This window comes from Podarcis tiliguerta (assembly GCF_965153285.1).
Source record: "Podarcis tiliguerta genome assembly, chromosome: 11".
NCBI lineage: Eukaryota > Metazoa > Chordata > Lepidosauria > Squamata > Lacertidae > Podarcis > Podarcis tiliguerta.
This window is the reverse complement of record NC_139544.1, coordinates 60,120,673-60,140,444: the sequence shown is the minus strand read 5'-3', so window position 1 is coordinate 60,140,444 and position 19,772 is coordinate 60,120,673. Positions and strand designations below refer to the sequence as shown.

The 19,772-nt window shown below is 46.8% G+C and overlaps 2 protein-coding genes across 6 annotated transcripts in view; one reads left to right on the top strand and one right to left on the bottom strand.

Moving 5' to 3' along the window:
• The window catches only part of TPGS2 (tubulin polyglutamylase complex subunit 2), a 77,241-nt gene that overhangs the window by 7,513 nt on the left and 49,956 nt on the right, over positions 1-19,772 (top strand). The window contains exon 7 of one of the 3 annotated variants that reach the window (XM_083403134.1): positions 645-1,257. The exons of the other annotated variants lie outside the window; for them this stretch is intronic. Coding sequence (XP_083259260.1) covers positions 645-884 — 240 coding nt within the window. The 3' untranslated portion in view covers positions 885-1,257. Of the gene's footprint in view, positions 1-644; positions 1,258-19,772 lie in introns of those variants that run through there. 3 annotated transcript variants of the gene reach the window in all.
• Positions 998-19,640, bottom strand: LOC310659520 (aquaporin-7-like). Of its 3 annotated transcripts, none has more exons than XM_083403194.1 (7): positions 19,385-19,640; positions 11,444-11,564; positions 8,919-9,045; positions 6,438-6,575; positions 6,070-6,188; positions 5,284-5,501; positions 998-2,983 (listed from the first exon to the last, which is right to left on the bottom strand). In XM_083403194.1, exons 2-7 carry the CDS (start codon positions 11,531-11,533, stop codon positions 2,818-2,820), a joined length of 858 nt encoding a protein of 285 aa, XP_083259320.1. In that variant the 5' UTR covers positions 11,534-11,564; positions 19,385-19,640; the 3' UTR covers positions 998-2,817. The 3 variants fall into 3 exon arrangements, with proteins under 3 accessions (XP_083259320.1, XP_083259321.1, XP_083259319.1); XM_083403195.1 differs by lacking the exon at positions 19,385-19,640 and adding an exon at positions 19,296-19,317; XM_083403193.1 differs by lacking the exon at positions 19,385-19,640 and adding an exon at positions 13,594-13,749.

Here is a 19,772-nt window from a genome sequence, read left to right as displayed (position 1 = left end):
CTCCATTACAAAGTCTGCCAAATCTGGTTTAGGATCTGTTTTTTTTCAGAGGTCTCTTCCTGCGTTGAGCCTCTTCTATCTGCTTCCCCCACCCCTCCGGCTTGCTTAGCTTTCTCAGGCATTCTCAAAACAAAGTTTTTACTCCCAAGGTCACAGTTCAATATTTCTCTCAATATATCCTTCTCTGCCATGTGCAGCATTTTTTTTATTGCCAATTTTGATAGCAGCGTTATCAGATGGGCAATTTGCCTTGACAGGCAGGGCTCGGAGGCTAGAGTCTTCCTCTGCGTCAGGATGGCCCTTGAACCGAAGAGCCACGCCTCTTTGGGATCCTGAGTTCCCTGGTTTACCTTTCTTTTACCTGCCCTGCATCTCCCAATGAGAGACTCCCTTCACTTCCTTGTGCCATGCCAAACTTCGTAAACTTCTATCGTGCTGCCTATTACTTGCCTTTTTTCCTGACCATAAAGTCCTAACCTCGGCCACCTTCCTCCATAGGGGAGTCACTCCACCTCTTGATAATTTTGGTTGCCCTTTAATTAACTCTTTTCAACATCCTTCTCGAGATGAGACGACCAGAACCATATGCCTACCCTGCAGTGATTGCCGTTTGCTGCTCCTCACTTTCCCTTCTCCTCTTCCAGCAATGGTTCAACATGTACAAGCCCATCACCGTCAACACGGAGCAGCTCTCTGAGGAGGCCGATTCCTTTGTGAACAAGCTGGACCCAAACAAGGTCTTCCGCAGCAAAAGCAAAACGCCGGTGATGAAGAAGAAGCTGCCGTCCCAGACGCCCTCCTCCCAGAAGGGCCAGGCGGGGACAGCCCCTAAGAATCCGCAGCAGGCCGGAAGCTCCTCAAGGAGACGGGAACCCCAGCCCTGACTGACCTTTGCCCTTTGACCCTGCACCGCCCCACCGTGGCTTCGGTCCACTGCCCCACCCCCGAGAAAAGGCCTCCTAGTTTGTGGCTGGTGGAGCATCGAATGGGACCAAGATGTATTTATCTAAAAGTATTTATTTAAAAGGCTTTAGGCTCTGGCTGAATTTCCTTTGTGCCAAACGCGACCAGTGGGCTCAGGTTCGACATGGTCCTTCCTTGGAGTGAACGTTGCTAATAATATTGCTAATAATTATTATTATTTATACCCTGCCCGTCCGGCTGGGTTTCCCCAGTCACTCTGGAAGGCTTAGAGCACATATAAAAATATAATGAAACACCAAACATTAAAAGCTTCCTGATACAGGGCTGCCTTCACATGTCTTCTAAAAGTTGTGTAGTTCTTTATTTCCTTTGACATCTGATGGGAGGGCATTCCATAGGAAGGGCGCCACTACCGAGAAGGCCCTCTGCCTGGTTCCCTGTAACCTCACTTCTTGCAGTGAGGGAACCACCAGAGACCTTAAAGAGGAGGACCCAAGTGTCCGGGCTGAGTAATGGGGGTGGAGACGCTCCTTCAGGTATACTAAGCCTGTCTAGGGATCATAATGCAATGGCTGGCTAAGGGGGATTCCTCCTGGGAATCCCCTTTCCTGTCTAGATTGAGCAGATAAAGTGCACAAAGGGTGGGGGAAAGCAACCCTCCCCTGGGAAGCATCCTTTGAGCAACCTTTCTATGGCACTGATGGGAGTTGTAGTCCAAAACAGCTAGAAGTGCACCAGGCTGAGAGCCGATCACTTTTCAAGTCATAAACCAAACCACACGTGAATTGTGTCCCAATCATCCTTGGCATGGCATCAGATGAAAGAAACACAATCTGCAATTTGAGCGATTGCGGATAAGAGAGTTTGGCAGTTTGATGTTTGCCACTGGGACCATCTAGGGAAGGGGGCAGCCATTGTATGCAGGTGGCCCTAGTTCGTTTGCGAACATCTCTAGTTAAAGGGAAAAGGGTCTGGGAAGGATCTCTGCTGGAGGATCTAGTGGCCGTGTCCCCAGTCAGGATTGTGGGCTACAGCTCCCGTAATCCCCCAACCTTTGACCATGCAGACCTGCACAGACGGCATCCAGCAACACCTGGGAGGTTCTGCGTTGCCAAACTCTGCCTTGGGATGATATTTTCTTACAATCAGAATTGTAGAGTTGGAAGGGAGCCACGGGTCATCTAGTCCAACCCCTACAATGCAGGAATATCAACTAAAGCATCCATGACACAGGGCCCTCCAAGGAAGGAGAGCTTGCAACCTCCCAGGTTTTGAAGAATTTGAATTTGTTTGAAGAGTTAAATGGTAGTCACAGGAAGAGGGTGTTTCTGTGTCTTACAGCAGTGCTTCACCTTAAACCAGAGAGCAGGCAGATGCAGCCAGGAGTCTTATGCCTGATTGTACGTCATAGCCAAGCCTAGAAATTCTCCTGCATCTTTCCACAATTGTTGCACATAGTTCACAAATTGCACCTGTATAACTGAGTGCACCGGCGGAGGGTGGTTGGGGCTACTTCTGTCTACAAGGAAAAAGTTGGGTCAACCAGTCTATAATAACTGAAAGTACTGAAATGATGGTGTATTTTTCAAGGGCAGCGTCTCACAGCACACCCCTTGAGCATCCCTGCCTAAAGGGATTTTTGCAAGGCTCTTACGTGAGCCCTGACATGCAGCTCACTGGCAGCAGCTGAGTGAGAAGAGCACAGGGCAGGCAGGAACCTACACCTTCCAGCCTTCCCTTATTTATCCCCTAAAAAAGTGCCCTCTGTTTATTAGCTAAGAACATAGATTGATATCTGTTTGCATGCTCTTGGGCACTGTGGCCACAGCAGACAGCTTTCAGCTTTCTGTCCCAAGTCCCAAATTCAGCTTCCGGTTGACGGGAGTCCAGATTTCACAGTCGCTGCTCAACGTTCTCGTCGCCCTCGCAGTCTGGCTTCCTGCTCCCATCCAGCCGAGGGCGATTGTGAAAGTCAATGAAGATGTTGTAGATGAAAATTCCAAGGAGGCTTCCCAACATCGGTGCGACCACTGGGACCCACCACCAATTATTTGATGCGCTGGGGGGTGGGGAAGAGAGAAAAGCTGGTTTTATTCGGTTCTAGCAGAAGCCATGCTGGAGGAGACTCTTGAGAGTCCCATGGCCTGCAAGAAGATCATACCTCTCCATTCTTAAGGAAATCAGCCCTGAGTGCTCACTGGAAGGACAGATCCTGAAGCTGAGGCTCCAAGACTTTGGCCACCTAATGAGAAGAGAAGACTCCCTGGAAAAGACCCTGATGCTGGGAAAGATGGAGGGCACAAGGAGAAGGGGACGACAGAGGACAAGATTGTGGGACAGTGTTCTCGAAGCTACCAGCAGGAGTTTGACCAAGCTGTGGGAGGCAGTGGAAGAAAGGAGTGCCTGGCGTGCTCTGGTCTATGGAGTCACGAAGAATCGGACACAACTAAACAACAACAACGAGAAGCCAAGAGCAGAAATTGAGCTCAGCTGCTTCTTTGACAGCACCACTGGAGATCACATGGTTCTTTGTAGACCTGGTGGCAGTATTCAAAAGAATCTGGTCCAGGGATGGGCAAGCTGTGTTCCTCTTGTTGCTGGATGGTGACTACAAGTGACAACCATTTTGAGCAGACCCCCTTCCTGACCCCCATGGGTGTCGGTGGAGCACTCATAAGCCCGTCCTGCCCCAATTTGGGGCCTCTTCCAAGTCGGGAGCAGTGTGTGTGTTTGCGCGCGTGCGTGATCATGCATCTATCGGACCCACACAAAATGGTTTCTGCCAGTATCTTCCCCATCCTTGAACTGGACCATCACTTGCCTGTACTGGACTTCAATTACGTCCATCACAAATCAGCCTTCCTTTAATGCAAGAGTGGCCCCTCTAGAGATTGTTGGGGTGCAACTCCCATCATACGTGTCTGAGCTGTCTCCAAGGGCAGCCCCAAGTGAAGCGTGTCACAGCAATCCAGTCTGGAAGTTACCAGAGCATGGAGCACAATGGCCAAGGCATATTTGTCCCAAAGGGGTTCCAGCTGAGCTAGGGGAAAGGGAGAGCACTCCTTGCCATCAAGACCACCTGAGCCTCTGCTGACGGTGTTGAATCCAGCTGTACCCCCAAGCTGCTCCTTTGGGTGGGGCAATCTCATCCAGATCTGGCAGTCTCCCACTCTGCATCCCCAATTACACGAAACAGGATTCAGATTCAGTTTATTGGCCCATACTGCTTCCAAGCATTGCATCAAGTTCAGGAGACCTGTTTCCACCCGCAGCTCTTTTATACTCTCATTTTGTACTTTTAAAAGGGGGGAATCCTAGGTATACCACCTTGAATTCCTTGGAGAGGAGGTAGGGTGCACATCAAAAGCCCATTCAAAAGCACTCTTACTCCAGTCCTTAACAAATGGGATAGCTCAATGCACGACCTAACTTCTCTCACCTAACGTTGGGCGAGGAGGTTCAGACCTACCTTCGCATCCACAAGAGCTATCAACCAATTTGTTTCAATTAATCTATATTTAAATAAGTGGTTGTTGCCCACCCTGCACCTAACGGGCAGAGGAAACCAGGAATAATAAGAAAAAAAGGTTCAGTAATCAAATTTAATCAATCCATGCAAATAAGGGAGGCAGAAATGGTGGGGATCTGCAGTATTCACCTAGGAGTCACCTGCCTTGTGAGTAGCACATGTGAACAAGATCTAGGCGTCTTAGTAGACCACAAGCTTAACATGAGTCAATGGTGATGCAGCAGCAAAGAAGGCTAATGCTATTCTAGGCTGCATCAACAGAAGTATAGTGTCCCGATCACAGGAATAGTACCACTCTATTCTGCCTTGGTCAGACCACACCTGGAGTACTTTGTCCAATTCTGGGCACCACAATTTAAGGAGGATATTGACAAGCTGAAATGTGTGCAGAAGGTCATCAAGGGTCTGGAAACCAAGCCTTGTGAGGAATGGTTGAAGGAACTGGGTACGTTTAACCTGGGAAAGGAGACTGGGAGGTGATATGATAGCCATCTTTTAATATCTAAAAGGCTGTCACAGGGAAGATGGACCTATCTTGGTTTCGCCTGCTCTGCACCGTAGGACATGAACCAGTGGCTTCAAGTTACAAGAAAGGAGATTCCAATGAAATCTTAGGAAGAACTTTCTGACAGTAAGAGCTGTTCAGCAGTAGAACAAACTCCCTCAGAAGGTGGTGGACTCTCCTTCCTTGGAGGTTTTCAAGCAGAGGTTGGCTGGCCACCTGTCCTGGATGTTTTAGTTGAGATTCCTACATTGCAGGGGGGTGGATTAGATGACGCTCAGGGTCGCTTCCCACTCCTATGATGCTGTGGTAGAGAAAAGGAACTCACTTGAAGACCTCCAGCCCCCATCCAGCAACGGCTGTGAAGATCCTTGGTGGCAAGTCTCTGGAAGGGTTAATGGCATAGCCGGTGTTCATCCCCAAGGAGATGCCGATGACCGCAACCAGCAGCCCAACACTCAAGGCATGGGTGCCTGGAAGAGCACCCGCATTCTTCAGGTCGTTGATGGCGAGGATTCCAATCAATAGCACAGCTGTAGTGATGAACTGCGGGGATGAGGCCAGGAGGGAAGGAAGGAAGGAAGGATGAAATAAAAGATGGCAGCCCAGAGGCAGAAGAGGCCTCTCCAAAACAAGGTGGGGGAAAGTCCGGTGTGGGGACCAGTGGGGAACAGTTATTACAACCCCTTTCCCTTGCTTGCTTACTTCTTAACCCACCTGAGACAGACAACAAAATGGCGTCCCCCTTCCCTGCCAGGGAAGAAGCGGTGAAGGAAAAAGGCAGGTGGATCCTGCTGACTGAGGCGATCACCTCACCTAGCCTCATGGCTGGGCCGACCCTGTCTTAACCCCCTGCATTCTGAAGACTGATTGGGTACATTTGTCTCTTAAGGAGGAGTCCCGTATGAGGACAATGGTCAAAGCTGTCCGTGTCTATGATCTAGAAGCCATAGAATGACTCCCTATGAAATAGTTGTGTTTTAACTGCTTTCCCTATTAATCCTACTGTTTAATTCTTTTAGCAAACCACTCTGGGGTTGTTTTTTAAAATATATAACAAGAAGTATATAACTTTAATGAACTAAATAAATAAAGTCAATCCTGGTGCACCAACCTCATTTATAAATCCGCCCAAAGTTGACATGTACGGAGACGGATAGGTGGCAAAGATGTTTGCTGTGCCAGTGGGTCCTCCAACAGTAAGAGTCCCCCCAGTATAATCCATCAGGGCCTCTGAAAGGGAAGCAACCAGATTACACAGTTCAACAGCAAAAGCACACGTTGGAGAGGCTACAAGTGGAATTTCTGATCAAACCACTCTGCCCTTGCATGGACCAACAGAGTGTGTGTGTGTATGTGTGTTTATGAGAGAGAAGGGTGTGCGTGTGTCACTGAAACAAGTACAAATTCAGGTAGTTCTTCTTTCTCCCCAGCTATTCTAGTGGCTTTGTGAGGGGTTGGGGGTCAAGGGAAGTAGCATACCATAATACAGTGTAAACGTCGTAGCAGAAGCCAAGAAGGATCCCACGAACTGCCCAATCACATACGCCGGAAGCTTGTACCATGGCAGATTCCCCACGACACAGTTTGCAAATGTAATTGCTGCGTTCATGTGAGCACCTTCCAGGGGCAAAAGAAATGGCAGGAACATGAGAGTAAATGATGATAATAGTGATAGTAGTAGCAATAATACCATTTGCAAGCCACCCCTCCACCTTGCCAATTCTTAGAAGGGCTATCTTTGCAAAAACACAAACACAACAAAGACCAATTCTGAGAGCGTTTGCTAAAAACACAACATAGGGAAATGCTAAGTGATGGGAAAGCAAAAGGAGAGCCTTCTCTTTTTTGGCTGTTTTCCTTTTCATTTAGATTAGTTTGTTTTTTATGGTATCGTATGCTGAAAATGTTCAATAAAAAATAAAACAATGAAAAAAAAGCAAAACAAGCCATTTCCCCACTTCCATTCCACACCCTCAGCTGCTGGAGGCAAGTCTCAGCAAAGTGGTCCCCAGATTATGGAAGTTGTTCTACACATCATGGAGTGGGTGTTGGGATCTGCTTCTTAATCCTGAGAACCGTGGTTCTGTGAGTGTAGAGATGGCCTCAATGTTGCGTCAAGGCTGAATCTGTGCGTTTCTAGATCTCCGGTGTGTGGAAGTTCTCCGTATCCTTTACAGAAATCAGTATAAAGCAAGGATGTCACACAAAGATGAAAACAGCTTTCCTCAAGCTTGTGCCCCGATTATGGGTGCCCAATGGCAACCGCGACATAACGTGACATTTGACATTGTCTACTTCCAGTTTCTACTGGAAGTCGCTTCCAATACTTCGTAGGGCCTTTGAGGTTGCGTCGGAGCCTCACAGTGTGGGTGCTGAGCACCCACACACAAAAACTGTGAGTGCCCTGACACCCAAGGCCCCCTAGAATTGGCACCAGTGCTCATGCCCTCCAGTGCTTTGGGTCTACAGCTGTATAAACAACTAAGAATGTAAGAAGAACCCTGCTGGATCACTGGATCCTTGGCTGTCTAGTCCAGCACCCTCTTTCACAGTGACCAATCAGGTGCTCCTGTGGGAAGCCCAAAATCAGGAGGACCTGAGTGCAAGGGCACACCCTCCTTGCAGTTTCCAGCAACTGCTGTTCAGAAGCATTGCTTCCTCCAGCTGTGGAGGCAGCACATAACCATCATGACAAGTAGCTGTTAACGGAGAAATCTGAGGGCTCCTTTGGACAAAAAACAAGGACACCAGCCAGGAATACCAGAGCAAAACAACAGCCAGTAGGCTTGGTCGTTATTGAAGACTGTCGCTACAGGACTCCCACCTGCCACAAGGTGGAACAAGATGGAAGCCCAAAACAAAAGAGAACCCAAACTTTTATTAGCTGCTAATCCCCATGTCACACCCCCCCCCACTACATCACTCATACATCACGGTTACATCATGAAAGGGGAGGTCTGGTGGCAGAAATCTGAGCATCCTGAACCCTGCCCCATGGTTCCCCTTGCCCTCCACCAAACACCCATTAAATGTAACAAAAAAATATTTACATTTCCCTGTTTCCCAGCCAAGTTAATCACACCCTTTTGTCTTCATCTGGGTTTCTTATTTCTGGAATGGCTACCTGTCTGGCACTCAGGTATCAGGATGCCAGGGATCAGCACTCAGGCAGAGGGGCTGCTGAGTAGCTGAGCTCACATGTCTATATGAATTTCTGAAGTTTTCCCTGTGAGCCAGTACACAGATACATTTATCAGGGAATTGTTACCTTTGGTATTGTGCAGCAGAGGCCCTTTGAATAGATAGGAAGAAACTGTGATGAAGTGTTTTGTGGGGACAAGTCACAAAAGTCACAAAAGTGATGGTGCTGGTTTTGGTAGTGGGCTGCATGTGCATGATATCTTCTGGAGGGGCAACCCCCCCCAACCTATACATACATTCCTGCAACATAGCCATTGATTGCCCTCTTGTCCTCCATGAACTTGTCTAATGCTCTCTTGCAGCCATCTATGTTGGTGGCCTTCACTGCCTCCGGGGGGGGGGGGGTCGGGGTGTGTGTGGGAGGGGGGAGGGAGGAAAAATGGGGGGGGGGGACAAGGATAATATGTTTTTGGATAATATGTCTTGTTATAATTTTGAATAAAAAACAAAAAACCCAAAAAACGTTTCTCTATCTGCTTTCTCCTGGGCTAGGTTTTGTAATCTAAAACCTCTGGAGGGCAGCAGGTTGGGAAAGCCTGCAGTAAAACCATCCCGGCAGAAAATGTTATGAAACACAGAACCTCTCTGGAACAGCAAAAGGAAAGAAAGAGAAGCACTAAGATAATATAGAAATCAACCTTTTAGAAACCAGCAAGGGGGGAGGGATTAAAGCAATTTGTGTCCAGATCTAAACGGATTGAAACTGCACAGTTGATATTAAAAGGGAGATCTTCCAGGCACATTATCTACCAGACTCACCTGAGATTCCACCAGCTACGTGAATTCCCAACATGACACCGAATCCAAATCCCAGATTGATGCTCAGAAAGTCCCCAAAGCTATTCTTTCCTATTACCACCTGGGCAACAGAGCCCTGTCCAATAACCTGTGGAGGAAGGGGGAAGAAGAGAGACCCGTATGTGTCAAGGTATCCATCGTCATGGTAGCAGGACAACATCACCCGTGCAAAGATCACTGGTGTTGAAGCGAGCACAATTCAAAGTGTTGGTGCTGACCTTTAAAGCCCTAAACGGCCTCGGTCCTGTATACCTGAAGGAGCGTCTCCACCCCCATCATTCAGCCCGGACACTGAGATCCAGCGCCGAGGGCCTTCTGGCGGTTCCCTCATTGCGAGAAGTAAGGTTACAGGGACCAGGCAGAGGGCCTTCTCGGTGGTGGTGCCTGCCCTGTGGAACGCCCTCCCAGCAGATGTCAAGGCAATAAACAACTATTTTACTTTTAAAAGACAACTGAAGGCAGCCCTCTTTAGGGAAGTTTTTAATGTCTGATGCTGTATTGTTTTTAATATTCAGTTGGAAGCTGCCCAGAGGGCTGGGGAAACCCAGCCAGATGGGTGGGGTATAAATAATAAATTATTATTATTATTATTTTCAGCTTCAGCTTCATTTGACTGGTCAAGTTGTACTGATGCCTGATTATTGCCTTCCAAAGCAACTATATTCACAATGTAAGAAAGGAAAGTGAAATACTGGTGGTCAACAGAAGAGGTTTAAAGACACTCTCAAAGCAAATCTTTAAAAATGTAGTATAAGCACTGATAACTGGGAAACACTGGCCTGCACTCCAGTTGGAGAACAGCCTTTACCAAAGGTGTCATGGGCTTTGAAGACGCTCGAACTCAGGACAAAAGGGAGAAAAGTGCTAAGAGGAAGGCATGCTTGGCAAACTCTCACCAGGATCAATTGCTGCCCGGAAACCTATGTCTCCACTGTGGAAGGACGTGTGGATCCAGAATTGGCCTCCAAGGTCACTTAGGGACTCACTGTTAAAACCGTGTTCATGGAAGCTACGAGGGATCACCAAAGAAGAGCTCTAACCCACTGAGCTGTCCAGGCTGACGTCAATGGATGACATTTACAGACCACCGTTTCTTCCAAAGAGCTCAAGGCCGTGGACATGCTTCTCCTCCTCATCCCCACAACACTCCCGTAAGGCTGAGAGACTGGCCTGACGTCACCCAATGAGCTTCGTGGCTGAGTGCGGATGTGAATCCTGGTCTCCTGTGTCAAAAGCATATTATTTTGCTTCCAGATTCTAATGCCACTATCCCTGCCTAATCCCAAAGTGTCTAATACTGAATTTAATAGCGATGATAATGGATTAAACATCCCTTGCAATAATAATACTATATTTTTAGCCGGTTAGATGCTTAGAAAAATAAAAATAGCATTGCATGAGCTGTTCTTGAAGAAATGTTCCCCATTAAGTTGGGCGTAATGGTGCTTTTATCAGATGCTTCCTCAAAAACATGAGACAATGGGTTCCAATCCATAACTAATTAATACAACCAGATACCTAATGCAAATTGAAGTTCAGTATAAAATGTCCTCCCCCGTTTTCTCCCATAATATCATCTTTGAGTCGGGTTGTTGTTTGCTATTCCAAATATACTGTTTAGCATATGAAAGGTTCGCTGATCTTCAGGTGGATCACTAAACATGGTTAATGAGCTCAGGTGCTCAGGTCGGCGGGTCACAGCCTGTGTGTGGGAGACATTGATCCTTCGTGTCCAGAACAAGGGGTGGAGATGACTGTTGCTGACTCTGTATGCCTTTAAAGCACCTTTGAAGCCTATCCTTTCCCTCAAAGAATTCTGGGCCCTGTAGTTTGCCCCTCACAAAGTGACCAGCAACCTTTAACAAACTACAGTACAGCGGTAACTCGGGTTACAGATGCTTCAGGTTACAGACTCCGCTAACTCAGAAATAGTACCTCAGGTTAAGAACTTTGCTTCAGGATGAGAACAGAAATTGTGCGGTGGCGCCGCGGCAGTTGCAGCGGGAGGCCCCATGAGCTAAAGTGGTACCTCAGGTTAAGAACAGTTTCAGGTTAAGAACGGACCTCCAGAACGAATTAAGTTCTTAACCCAAGGTACCACTGTATCCAGAATTCTTTGAGCGGAGGGGAATGTTCTTTGAATGTGCTTTAAATATATAGCTGGCACACACAACACTGCAGTGTTCAGAAGAGCCCCGAGGCAGGATCAGACCTAACAGATGCATTTTTGCACACACACTGACAGACTGGAGAATCGTATCTCAGAATTTAGATATGTGCACATTTTGAGGGATGCCTGTTTTGGTTCTGCTAATGTTTTGCAAACTTGATGAAGTCTGGTTCTGATGCAGATTGGGTCCCCTTCCTGTCCCCTTCCTCATCCACACACATCACTTTTTCAGGAACAAGAAGGGGGAGTGCATGCCCCAGCCTTTGCCACCCCCTCCTCGAATGACCCCTGCACCCCCCACCCCTGTCCTGCTCACCATCAGGATGAAGGTGGACAGAGCCTCTGCCAGTCCCTGTCGGATGGTTTCATTTCGGATCGTCAGCCAGCCGATGACTTTCTTCAGCATCTTGGTCTCCGACAGGCAGGAGATTCAGTCCCTGTTGGGAAGGCAGATGTCATAACTCCTGGTGGCACATTCTGAAGAGAGTCATTGTCCTCTCCTCCCCAGCCCTGACTGATGCCTGGTTAAAGGGTAACAAGGCAATTAAGCAGCAGCCTGCAATCTGCAATCTGTTCTCTCCGCCCTTCCTTCCTTCCTTCTTGCATAAAATTGTAGCGTTGGAAGGAACCACGAGGCTCATCCAGTGCAGAAAACTTTTGCTGGACGTGGAGCTCAAGCCCACGGCCCTGAGATTAAGAGTCTCGGGCTCTGCCGCAAGAAAGGATTTATTTATACTAGATCTAGGTTTCAAACGGAAGTGTTTGAAAGGAAAGTGAAACTACTGAAAGCTGCATACAGCATACTATTAGAATGGGAGATGAAAGATGAGGAAGGAGATGAGGAGTGGCTTCGTTCTACGGTGAAACATCTTTTACTGTCAGAAAATCCTTCCTAATGTTTAGCTGGAATCTCTATTTGTATACTTAGAATCCATCAGTTTCTGATACGTGGTGTTTTCTTTTTAGGTCCACGTGAAAATTCATCAGCATTGTAGTGTGAATTTCTCCTAATACACACACTTTTGCAAAGCATCTTTCCCTAAGACAACAAATTTGTGTATGTTAGTTCCACTAATATATGCATTTCTGTGCACACTTCACCCTGGCCTGTGCATTTTTGTAATTGGCTGGAAAACTGCCATATGAAATTCTAAGAAGTGTGGATTTTGAAGGACAGCTGTGCTCTGCTTTGCGTTTTGTTTCCAAGACTGTGGATGGGGCAGATTCTCCTTTAAATGTGAATTCCTCCCCATTTCTGTGTATGTGTATATTTGCAGGAACTTGTCTGTGCTTTATACAGAATAAAGTTCTATCACTTCTGCACCCAGCAAATCCAGGTTAAAAACATAGCATTAATATTTATGGAAGTCCACTAGGGGGCAGTGCGATAGAAAACAGCAAGCACTTTCTCTGAAGCGGTGGATTACCTGATGAAGACCACCTTGTCTATCATGGGCATTCAGTTTCAGAAGATTTGTTCCTTCTTTGCATAGTATTTGCATTGCTAATTCTAGAGTTCTGGATTGTTCTTGCTCCTTATTAAATAGTATCCATCTTAATTCCCTCTGCACCCACCCTGCTCAAAGTTTTATCACTGATTTATGATGGACATAAACACTTCAAAAGCTGCATGCTGCTTTCTGGCTGGGAAAAAAAAAATGTTTACTATGCACAGAGCAAAGTAACAATGCTAGCCAATGGCAGGAGGGAGCAAAAGTCCAGACCCAGAAATACACACACACATACACACACGATAAGGGCATCCCTGGGTTTCCCTTTATCTAATCTCACAGCTTTTGGAAGGACCATGTTTTGTGCGCATGCAGGAGCCAGGCCCTGTGACCAAGACTGGGGCCTTCCTAAGTTTGTGCTGAAGACGCAAGGTGCGGCCTCACAGGTGAGGCCAATTGGTAACTCACAGCACCTGGTGGCAAGAGCCAGGAAGGGATATAAGGTCAGCATTTCCCTTCAGCTCTTTGCCACAGCAACACGTTCCCTGCCTTGCTGTGTTTTAACTCCTTGCTCCCTGGACCCCTGATTTCGTGATTCCTTGCTCCTCGGACCCCTGACTTCGTGACTCCTTTCTGACCCTCGGACTCTTGGCTTCTGGACTCCTGTTCCTGCTCCCACCCCACCATCTTGCCCCCGGTCCCAATGTCCCCAGCCGGGACTTCAATCGCCTGTGAACCGGACCATGACAGGATGGCCCTCTGTCATGGATGCTTTAGCTGAGATTCCTGCATTGCCGGGGTTGGACTAGATGACCCTGAAGGTCCCTTCCGACTCACAATTCCCTGATTCTATGAGCAAAGGAGAAGAACTTTCCTCTGACGCTACCCCACATGAAACAACTCCTATCTGTCCCTGCCAGCCGTCCCTACAGCCTTCCGTCGGTCGAGGCTTCATCTGAGCTACCCTGAGCTCTTCTCCCTAGGAGGGAGGTTGGGCAGAGAATGAGTAACTTACCCAGGTGACACACAAGGCGAGCATTTTGGCCAGAGATGGAATTGAATCTCCCCCGTCTAAATCCGTTCCTCTTTATCATGGTGCTGCCAGACCAGCTCAACCCAGATGTCTCCTGTTAAGTTGTGGGTGAACATATCAGACGACGCAGCGATTCTTCAAACAGCTCTTGTTTATTCACAGGCCAAAACGGAACTGGGCTGAAGGGTTCAGTCATCCTGCTTATACAGTGGTGCCCCGCAAGATGAATGCCTCGCAAGACGGAAAACCCGCTAGACGAAAGGGTTTTCCGTTTTGGAGGTGCTTCGCAGGACGAATTTCTCTATGGGCTTGCTTCGCAAGTCGAAAATGTCTTGCGATTCCTGAGGGTTTTTTTCCGCTCCCCACCCCCTTTTTCTAAGGTACTAAGCTGCTAATAGCCTTTTAGCAGCTAATCCGCTAATCCCTTAAGCCTTTAATAGCCGCTAATAGCAGCTAAACCGCTAATAGCGCTAATCCGCTAATGGGCTTGCTTCGCAAGACGAAAAAACCGCTAGACGAAGAGACTCACGGAACGGATTCTTTTCGTCTTGCGAGGCACCACTGTATAGAGCTCCAGTACAACGTAACTGTAACCATTTTCTAAAACTATCCAATCACTGAAAGCCACTTTCGATCCCTTATTTGCATAACTATCTACAGTATCCCCCTGCTGGCCCAGGGTGAGAACTTCAGTGCATAACATCTCCTCCTTGCTTCTTCCCTCTCAGCTTCCTCCTCCCCAAGTCCCAGCACCACTTTGACTCCCGTGGGGCTGGAAGGGACCCAAAGGCCATCTACTCCAGCCCCACCTGCAATGCATTTCCTCCCTCCAACAAATCACTCTGGCCAGCTTTTCTGGTTACGTTCACCTGGGGGGGGGGGGGAGAAAATGACTTCTCGTGCTTCAAAGTTCAATAGGGAGAAGAGACATCGCCGAGTTGCCAGTCCTCTGAAACAGCAGGGCTTGAGCAGATCTCTTCGACGTCCGAAGTGCCGGAACAGAGCCCAGGTTCCATCTGTCATAAGGTCTATTACGGGCTGGCGCTGAAGTCACAGTGGCCTCTGCCAAAGCTGGGTTCTTTTTACAAGCCATTGAGGTTACCTACCCAGAAGCTTGAGCAGTTATAACTATTTTTTAAATGTTATTTTATTGTTTCAATATTTTAAACATACAGTGGTGCCCCGCAAGACAAAATTAATTCATTCTGCGAGTTTTTTCGTTCTACGAGTTTTTTCGTCTTGTGAAGCACCAATGTGTATTGACGGTTTCCCATAGGAATGCATTGGCGGTTTAAAAAAAAAAGGCGCAAGATGTTTCGTCTTGCGAAGCAAGCCCATAGGGAAATCCGTCTTGTGAAGCAACTCAGAAAACGGAAAACTCTTTCGTCTTGCGAGTTTTTCGTCTTCCGAGGCATTCGTTTTGCGGGGCACCACTGTATACAGTCATACCTCGGGTTACAGACGCTTCAGGTTGCGTTTTTTCAGGTTACGGACCACCGAAACTCGGAAGTACCGGAACGGGTTACTTCCGGGTTTTGGCGGTTGCGCATGCACAGAAGTGCTAAATCATGCTTTGCGCATGCGCAGAAGTGCCGAATCGCCGAATCACAACCCGCGCAGCTGTGGGTTGCAAATGCTGCAGGTTGCAAACGTGTGTCCCGCACAGATCACGTTCGCAACCTGAGCATCCACTGTATAGCCAAAACACAATGTTGTCTTTTCTCTTAATTTTTGTCAACTTCCCACCCTGTTTTCCATGGAGATGATGTTTTTCTCCTGCTGTACCCCTTCTAGCTGTTAAATCATAATCACAATATTATAATCTAATTACTTCTGCTGCTCATAGCTCAAATTCTGCTCACGAGTTCAGCATACTATAATGTGAAAAAAGCCTATTCTTCCACAAAACACTCATCATTAGATTCTCTTAATTTTTCTGATAATTTTGCCAGTTCTGCATAGTCCATTATCTTACTTATCCATTCTTTGGAACTTCTTTTCCCTTCCATTTCTGTGCATACAGAATCTAAGCTGCTGTTGTTACATATAGAAACAACTTTAACTAATTATCGTTAATAGCAGGTCACCACAACCAAAAACTGCAGTATCTAGTTCACCATTGCAATGATAAACCCTAAAAATATAACTGAGACAAGACGATTTAAGGAAAATTCACCAGAAACTATTCACTTTGGTTGTTGTCAATGGCTGTGGACATGCCGTAACATTACAGCACATGACTCCCCCCCCCCCAAATCATGGGAACTGTAGGTTACCCCTAAACACAGTGCTATAGGTCCCAGTGCAAAACATGACTGGCTTGTCGTAAAGATCACTGCGTGCAAAAACTTGCAATGCCAGAAAATGATGTTGAGCCTAATATTTACCCTGGAATCCCAACCACCTTTCCCAGAACAATGTACGACACCCTGGACACAGCTATACAGCTCCAAATACAACGTTTTATTTTATTTTAAATATATTTTTAAATTAATTTTTCATTAATAACCAAAATGAGCCACATTATTACAATATCAAATCATGCCAAATCATAATACAATTCATAAAGCCAATTATACATTCCAAATTAAACAAATTGGGTGACTTCCCATGTTCTGATCATCCGGAGATCGTTATTCCTAAATCCTGCACAGAATCTCATATATAATCCAAATACACCAATTCCGATCTTGATCCTTTCTTCTGTTTTTGCAGCCACTGGTGTAATGACTTCACTCATATTCAAAAAATCCTTCTCCATTAACTTGCAAGAGGGATTTAACACCTGACGTTTTCTGTGTAAATTATTTTTCCTTTGTACTCCCTTTCCTGTTATAATCCATTGTCCTTCTTGCGGGTTGTCTCCCTTGAAGAGCTGTTTTTCCAAACTGCGTCAGAGCCATCGCCATCTTGTTTATCGGGGCCAAAAGTCTACTGGCATCAGGCCATGGCGCAGGGCTGACATCCAGCTCTTTGTTCTTTAATCTTCCCTTCATTTTTAACAAGCTGATGTCTCACCAAAGCAATTTTAAATCCAAATTAATGCTCTCTGTAGGAGACAGTGCCACAAAACCTCACAGTATTTTACAGTCTTTCGTTTGAAGAACTCCATAGGTAGATTCTAAAGTTCTTGTAAAGTCCCTGTTGCATTCCATTTACAATTGTAATCCAATAGTAAATTCAATCCATTAATAGTTTCTTGGTTCATCTTCAGTGAAGGTTTGCCGGATCATAAATCAGCAAATATAATGTAAATAAAGTATATATATAATGGGAGTAGAGAGCACATTGGACTTGCTGTCAGCTGTGTTATCTTGTTAAAATTATCCATGACAATATTTTTGTTAAGTAAAAACAGAATATAAAAGCAGGTCAAAGTAGGCCAACATCCTCTGCCTCACCTTCTCTGATACGTCTAAGTAAGGAAGGGTTGATTGGGAGTTGGCTAGGCAGGCAAATGAAACTCAAAAGCCCGCATCTAATTTGTCAGGAAGTCAGTGGGTACAATGAAATTATTCAGTTTGATCTAGAATCATAGAATCATAGAGTTGGAAGAGACCACAAGGGCCATCGAGTCCAACCCCCTGCCAAGCAGGAAACACCATCAGAGCACTCCTGACATATGGTTGTCAAGCCTCTGCTTAAAGACCTCCAAAGAAGGAGACTCCACCACACTCCTTGGCAGCAAATTCCACTGTCGAACAGCTCTTACTGTCAGGAAGTTCTTCCTAATGCTTAGGTGGAATCTTCTTTCTTGTAGTTTGGATCCATTGCTCCGTGTCCGCTTCTCTGGAGCAGCAGAAAACAACCTTTCTCCCTCGTCTAGGTGACATCCTTTTATATATTTGAACATGGCTATCATATCACCCCTTAACCTCCTCTTCTCCAGGCTAAACATGCCCAGCTCCCTCAGCCGTTCCTCATAAGGCATCGTTTCCAGGCCTTTGACCATTTTGGTTGCCCTCCTCTGGACACATTCCAGGCTAGGGCCAGAAGGAACATGATGCCACCACCTTTGGGAAGCTGAGCAGGTCTAGGTCTGGTTAGTGCTGGGTGGGAGACTGCCTGAGAACCACAGGTGCATGCACGCTACTTTGGGCTCCATGATGGAAGAGAAGGCTAAATGTAAGCAAATAAACATGTAAATATGCGCAGCTAGAAATCAAATGTTGCTAAATGACAGCTTTAAGCCATTTCTCTAGCTCTATGAGGTGCACCTAAAGGCTGGCTGCCAACCTGTGAAAATGAGATGGTGGTGCCTAAAAGCACGCCATGATTTTTCCAGCCCCCCTAAAGGACCTGAAAAGGTTGTATCCCTAAGCTATCATTTGAACTCTTTCACTTCTAGCCCTCTCCCCAAAGTTACAAACAGATCCCCAATCTCATTTTAACCCGTTGCTCCAAAGTCGTTACAATAAGTTGTTCTCCGCACACCATCTCTTCTAGATGCTGAAAGGAAAGATCTTATTCTGCTCCCATGGCCAGAGGGGGACAACCAAACAGAGACTAAAATCTAGTTGGAAAGATTTAGTTTAAATACATCAGCCGAAGACCTATGTATGCAAATTAGTTCAAAAAAGTTGTGAGCATATTAGTACCAAACAGAAATCAACAGCAGATTATATATACATGAATCTTGGGAAAGAATGAAGTATATGTGGATGACAGTAAGGGACAGCATATGCAGATAATGATTACATGGAAAACAAAACAGCACCTGTTTATGCAATTACCGTATTTTTCGCTCTATAAGACGCAGCAGACCATAAGACGCACCCAGTTTTTGGAGGAGGAAAACAAGAAAAAAATATTCTGAATCTCAGAAGCCAGAACAACAAGAGGGATCGCTGCACATTGAAAGCAGCAATCCCTCTTGCTGTTCTGGCTTCTGGGATAGCTGCGCAGCCTGCATTCGCTCCATAAGACGCACACACATTTCCCCTTACCTTTTAGGAGGGAAAAAGTGAGTCTTATAGAGCAAAAAATACGGTACTTGCATATACTGTTCCTTATACAGTACACTACTCCCTTCCTCATGATTCATTTATATACAATATGCTGTTGTTCTCTCTTTGATATCATTACGCTCACATCGTTCATGAACTAAAATCCATTCACTCATCTCAAGCGATGCTCCCCGGCCCCTCACAACAACCCTGCAGAGTAGGGCAAGGGGCGAGAGAGAGAGAGAGGCTGGCAGGCCAAGGTCCCCCCGCCCTGGGAGTGGGGGCTTCCCCCGTAACCCCCGGGCCTGGCTCCGCACTTGGCGGGGCTTGTTTCCTGAGGCAACGGAGGCGGCTCTCTGCACATGCTCAGGAACCACCGCAGCCTTTGCCACCGTTTATCACCGGCCCGCCGTCAAATTACGATACAATACAATCATCTTTCTTGTCATTCTCCCATACAGAACGAAACTGAAAAAATCTACATAAGACATTAAAAAACCAACAAGCCTGTTATCCCAGCTATCCCAACCTGGTTAGCCCCATTTTTAAATACAATATACTCCCATAGAGACTCCTTGCACTGCATTTAAAACCAAAATCGCATTTGGATAGAAACTGTTTCTCAGGCAGCTAGTCCTAGTCTTTATAACCCTGGACCATTTCCGCCCCCTGCTTTTCCTTCTCATCTCACCATCCCCTGACCTCGAGTCCCTCCTGAGGTAAAGATACAGCCCTTACTCCAACAAGCAGCCACATCTGCCATCTTGAAACAACCGCCACTCCCAGCGTCCATCTGACCTGTCCCGCCCCACATGCCTGACTCTGACCTCCGATTGGCTGATGGGGCCCGGGCTTTGCCCAGATACGGCGCAAGCAAAGTGTTGTCGGAGGAGCCGGCCAATGGGGAGGACTTGGAACGGGCGGGGGGAGAAAGCGAGGAGGAGGGTGTGGAGCCGGCTCTCCCATTGCCTTCTGGGAGCCGTAGTGCCTGCTCTCCATTCCTCCCCCTACAGAAGGGCCTAAATGGAGGCAGTGAGAGATTTTACTTTCTTGGGTTCCATGGTCACTGCAGATGGTGACAGCAGTCACGAAATTAAAAGACGCCTGTACCTTGGGAGAAAGGCGATGGCAAACCTAGACAGCATCTTAAAAAGCAGAGACATCACCTTGCCAACAAAGGTCCGTAAAGTTAAAGCTATGGTTTTCCCAGTAGTG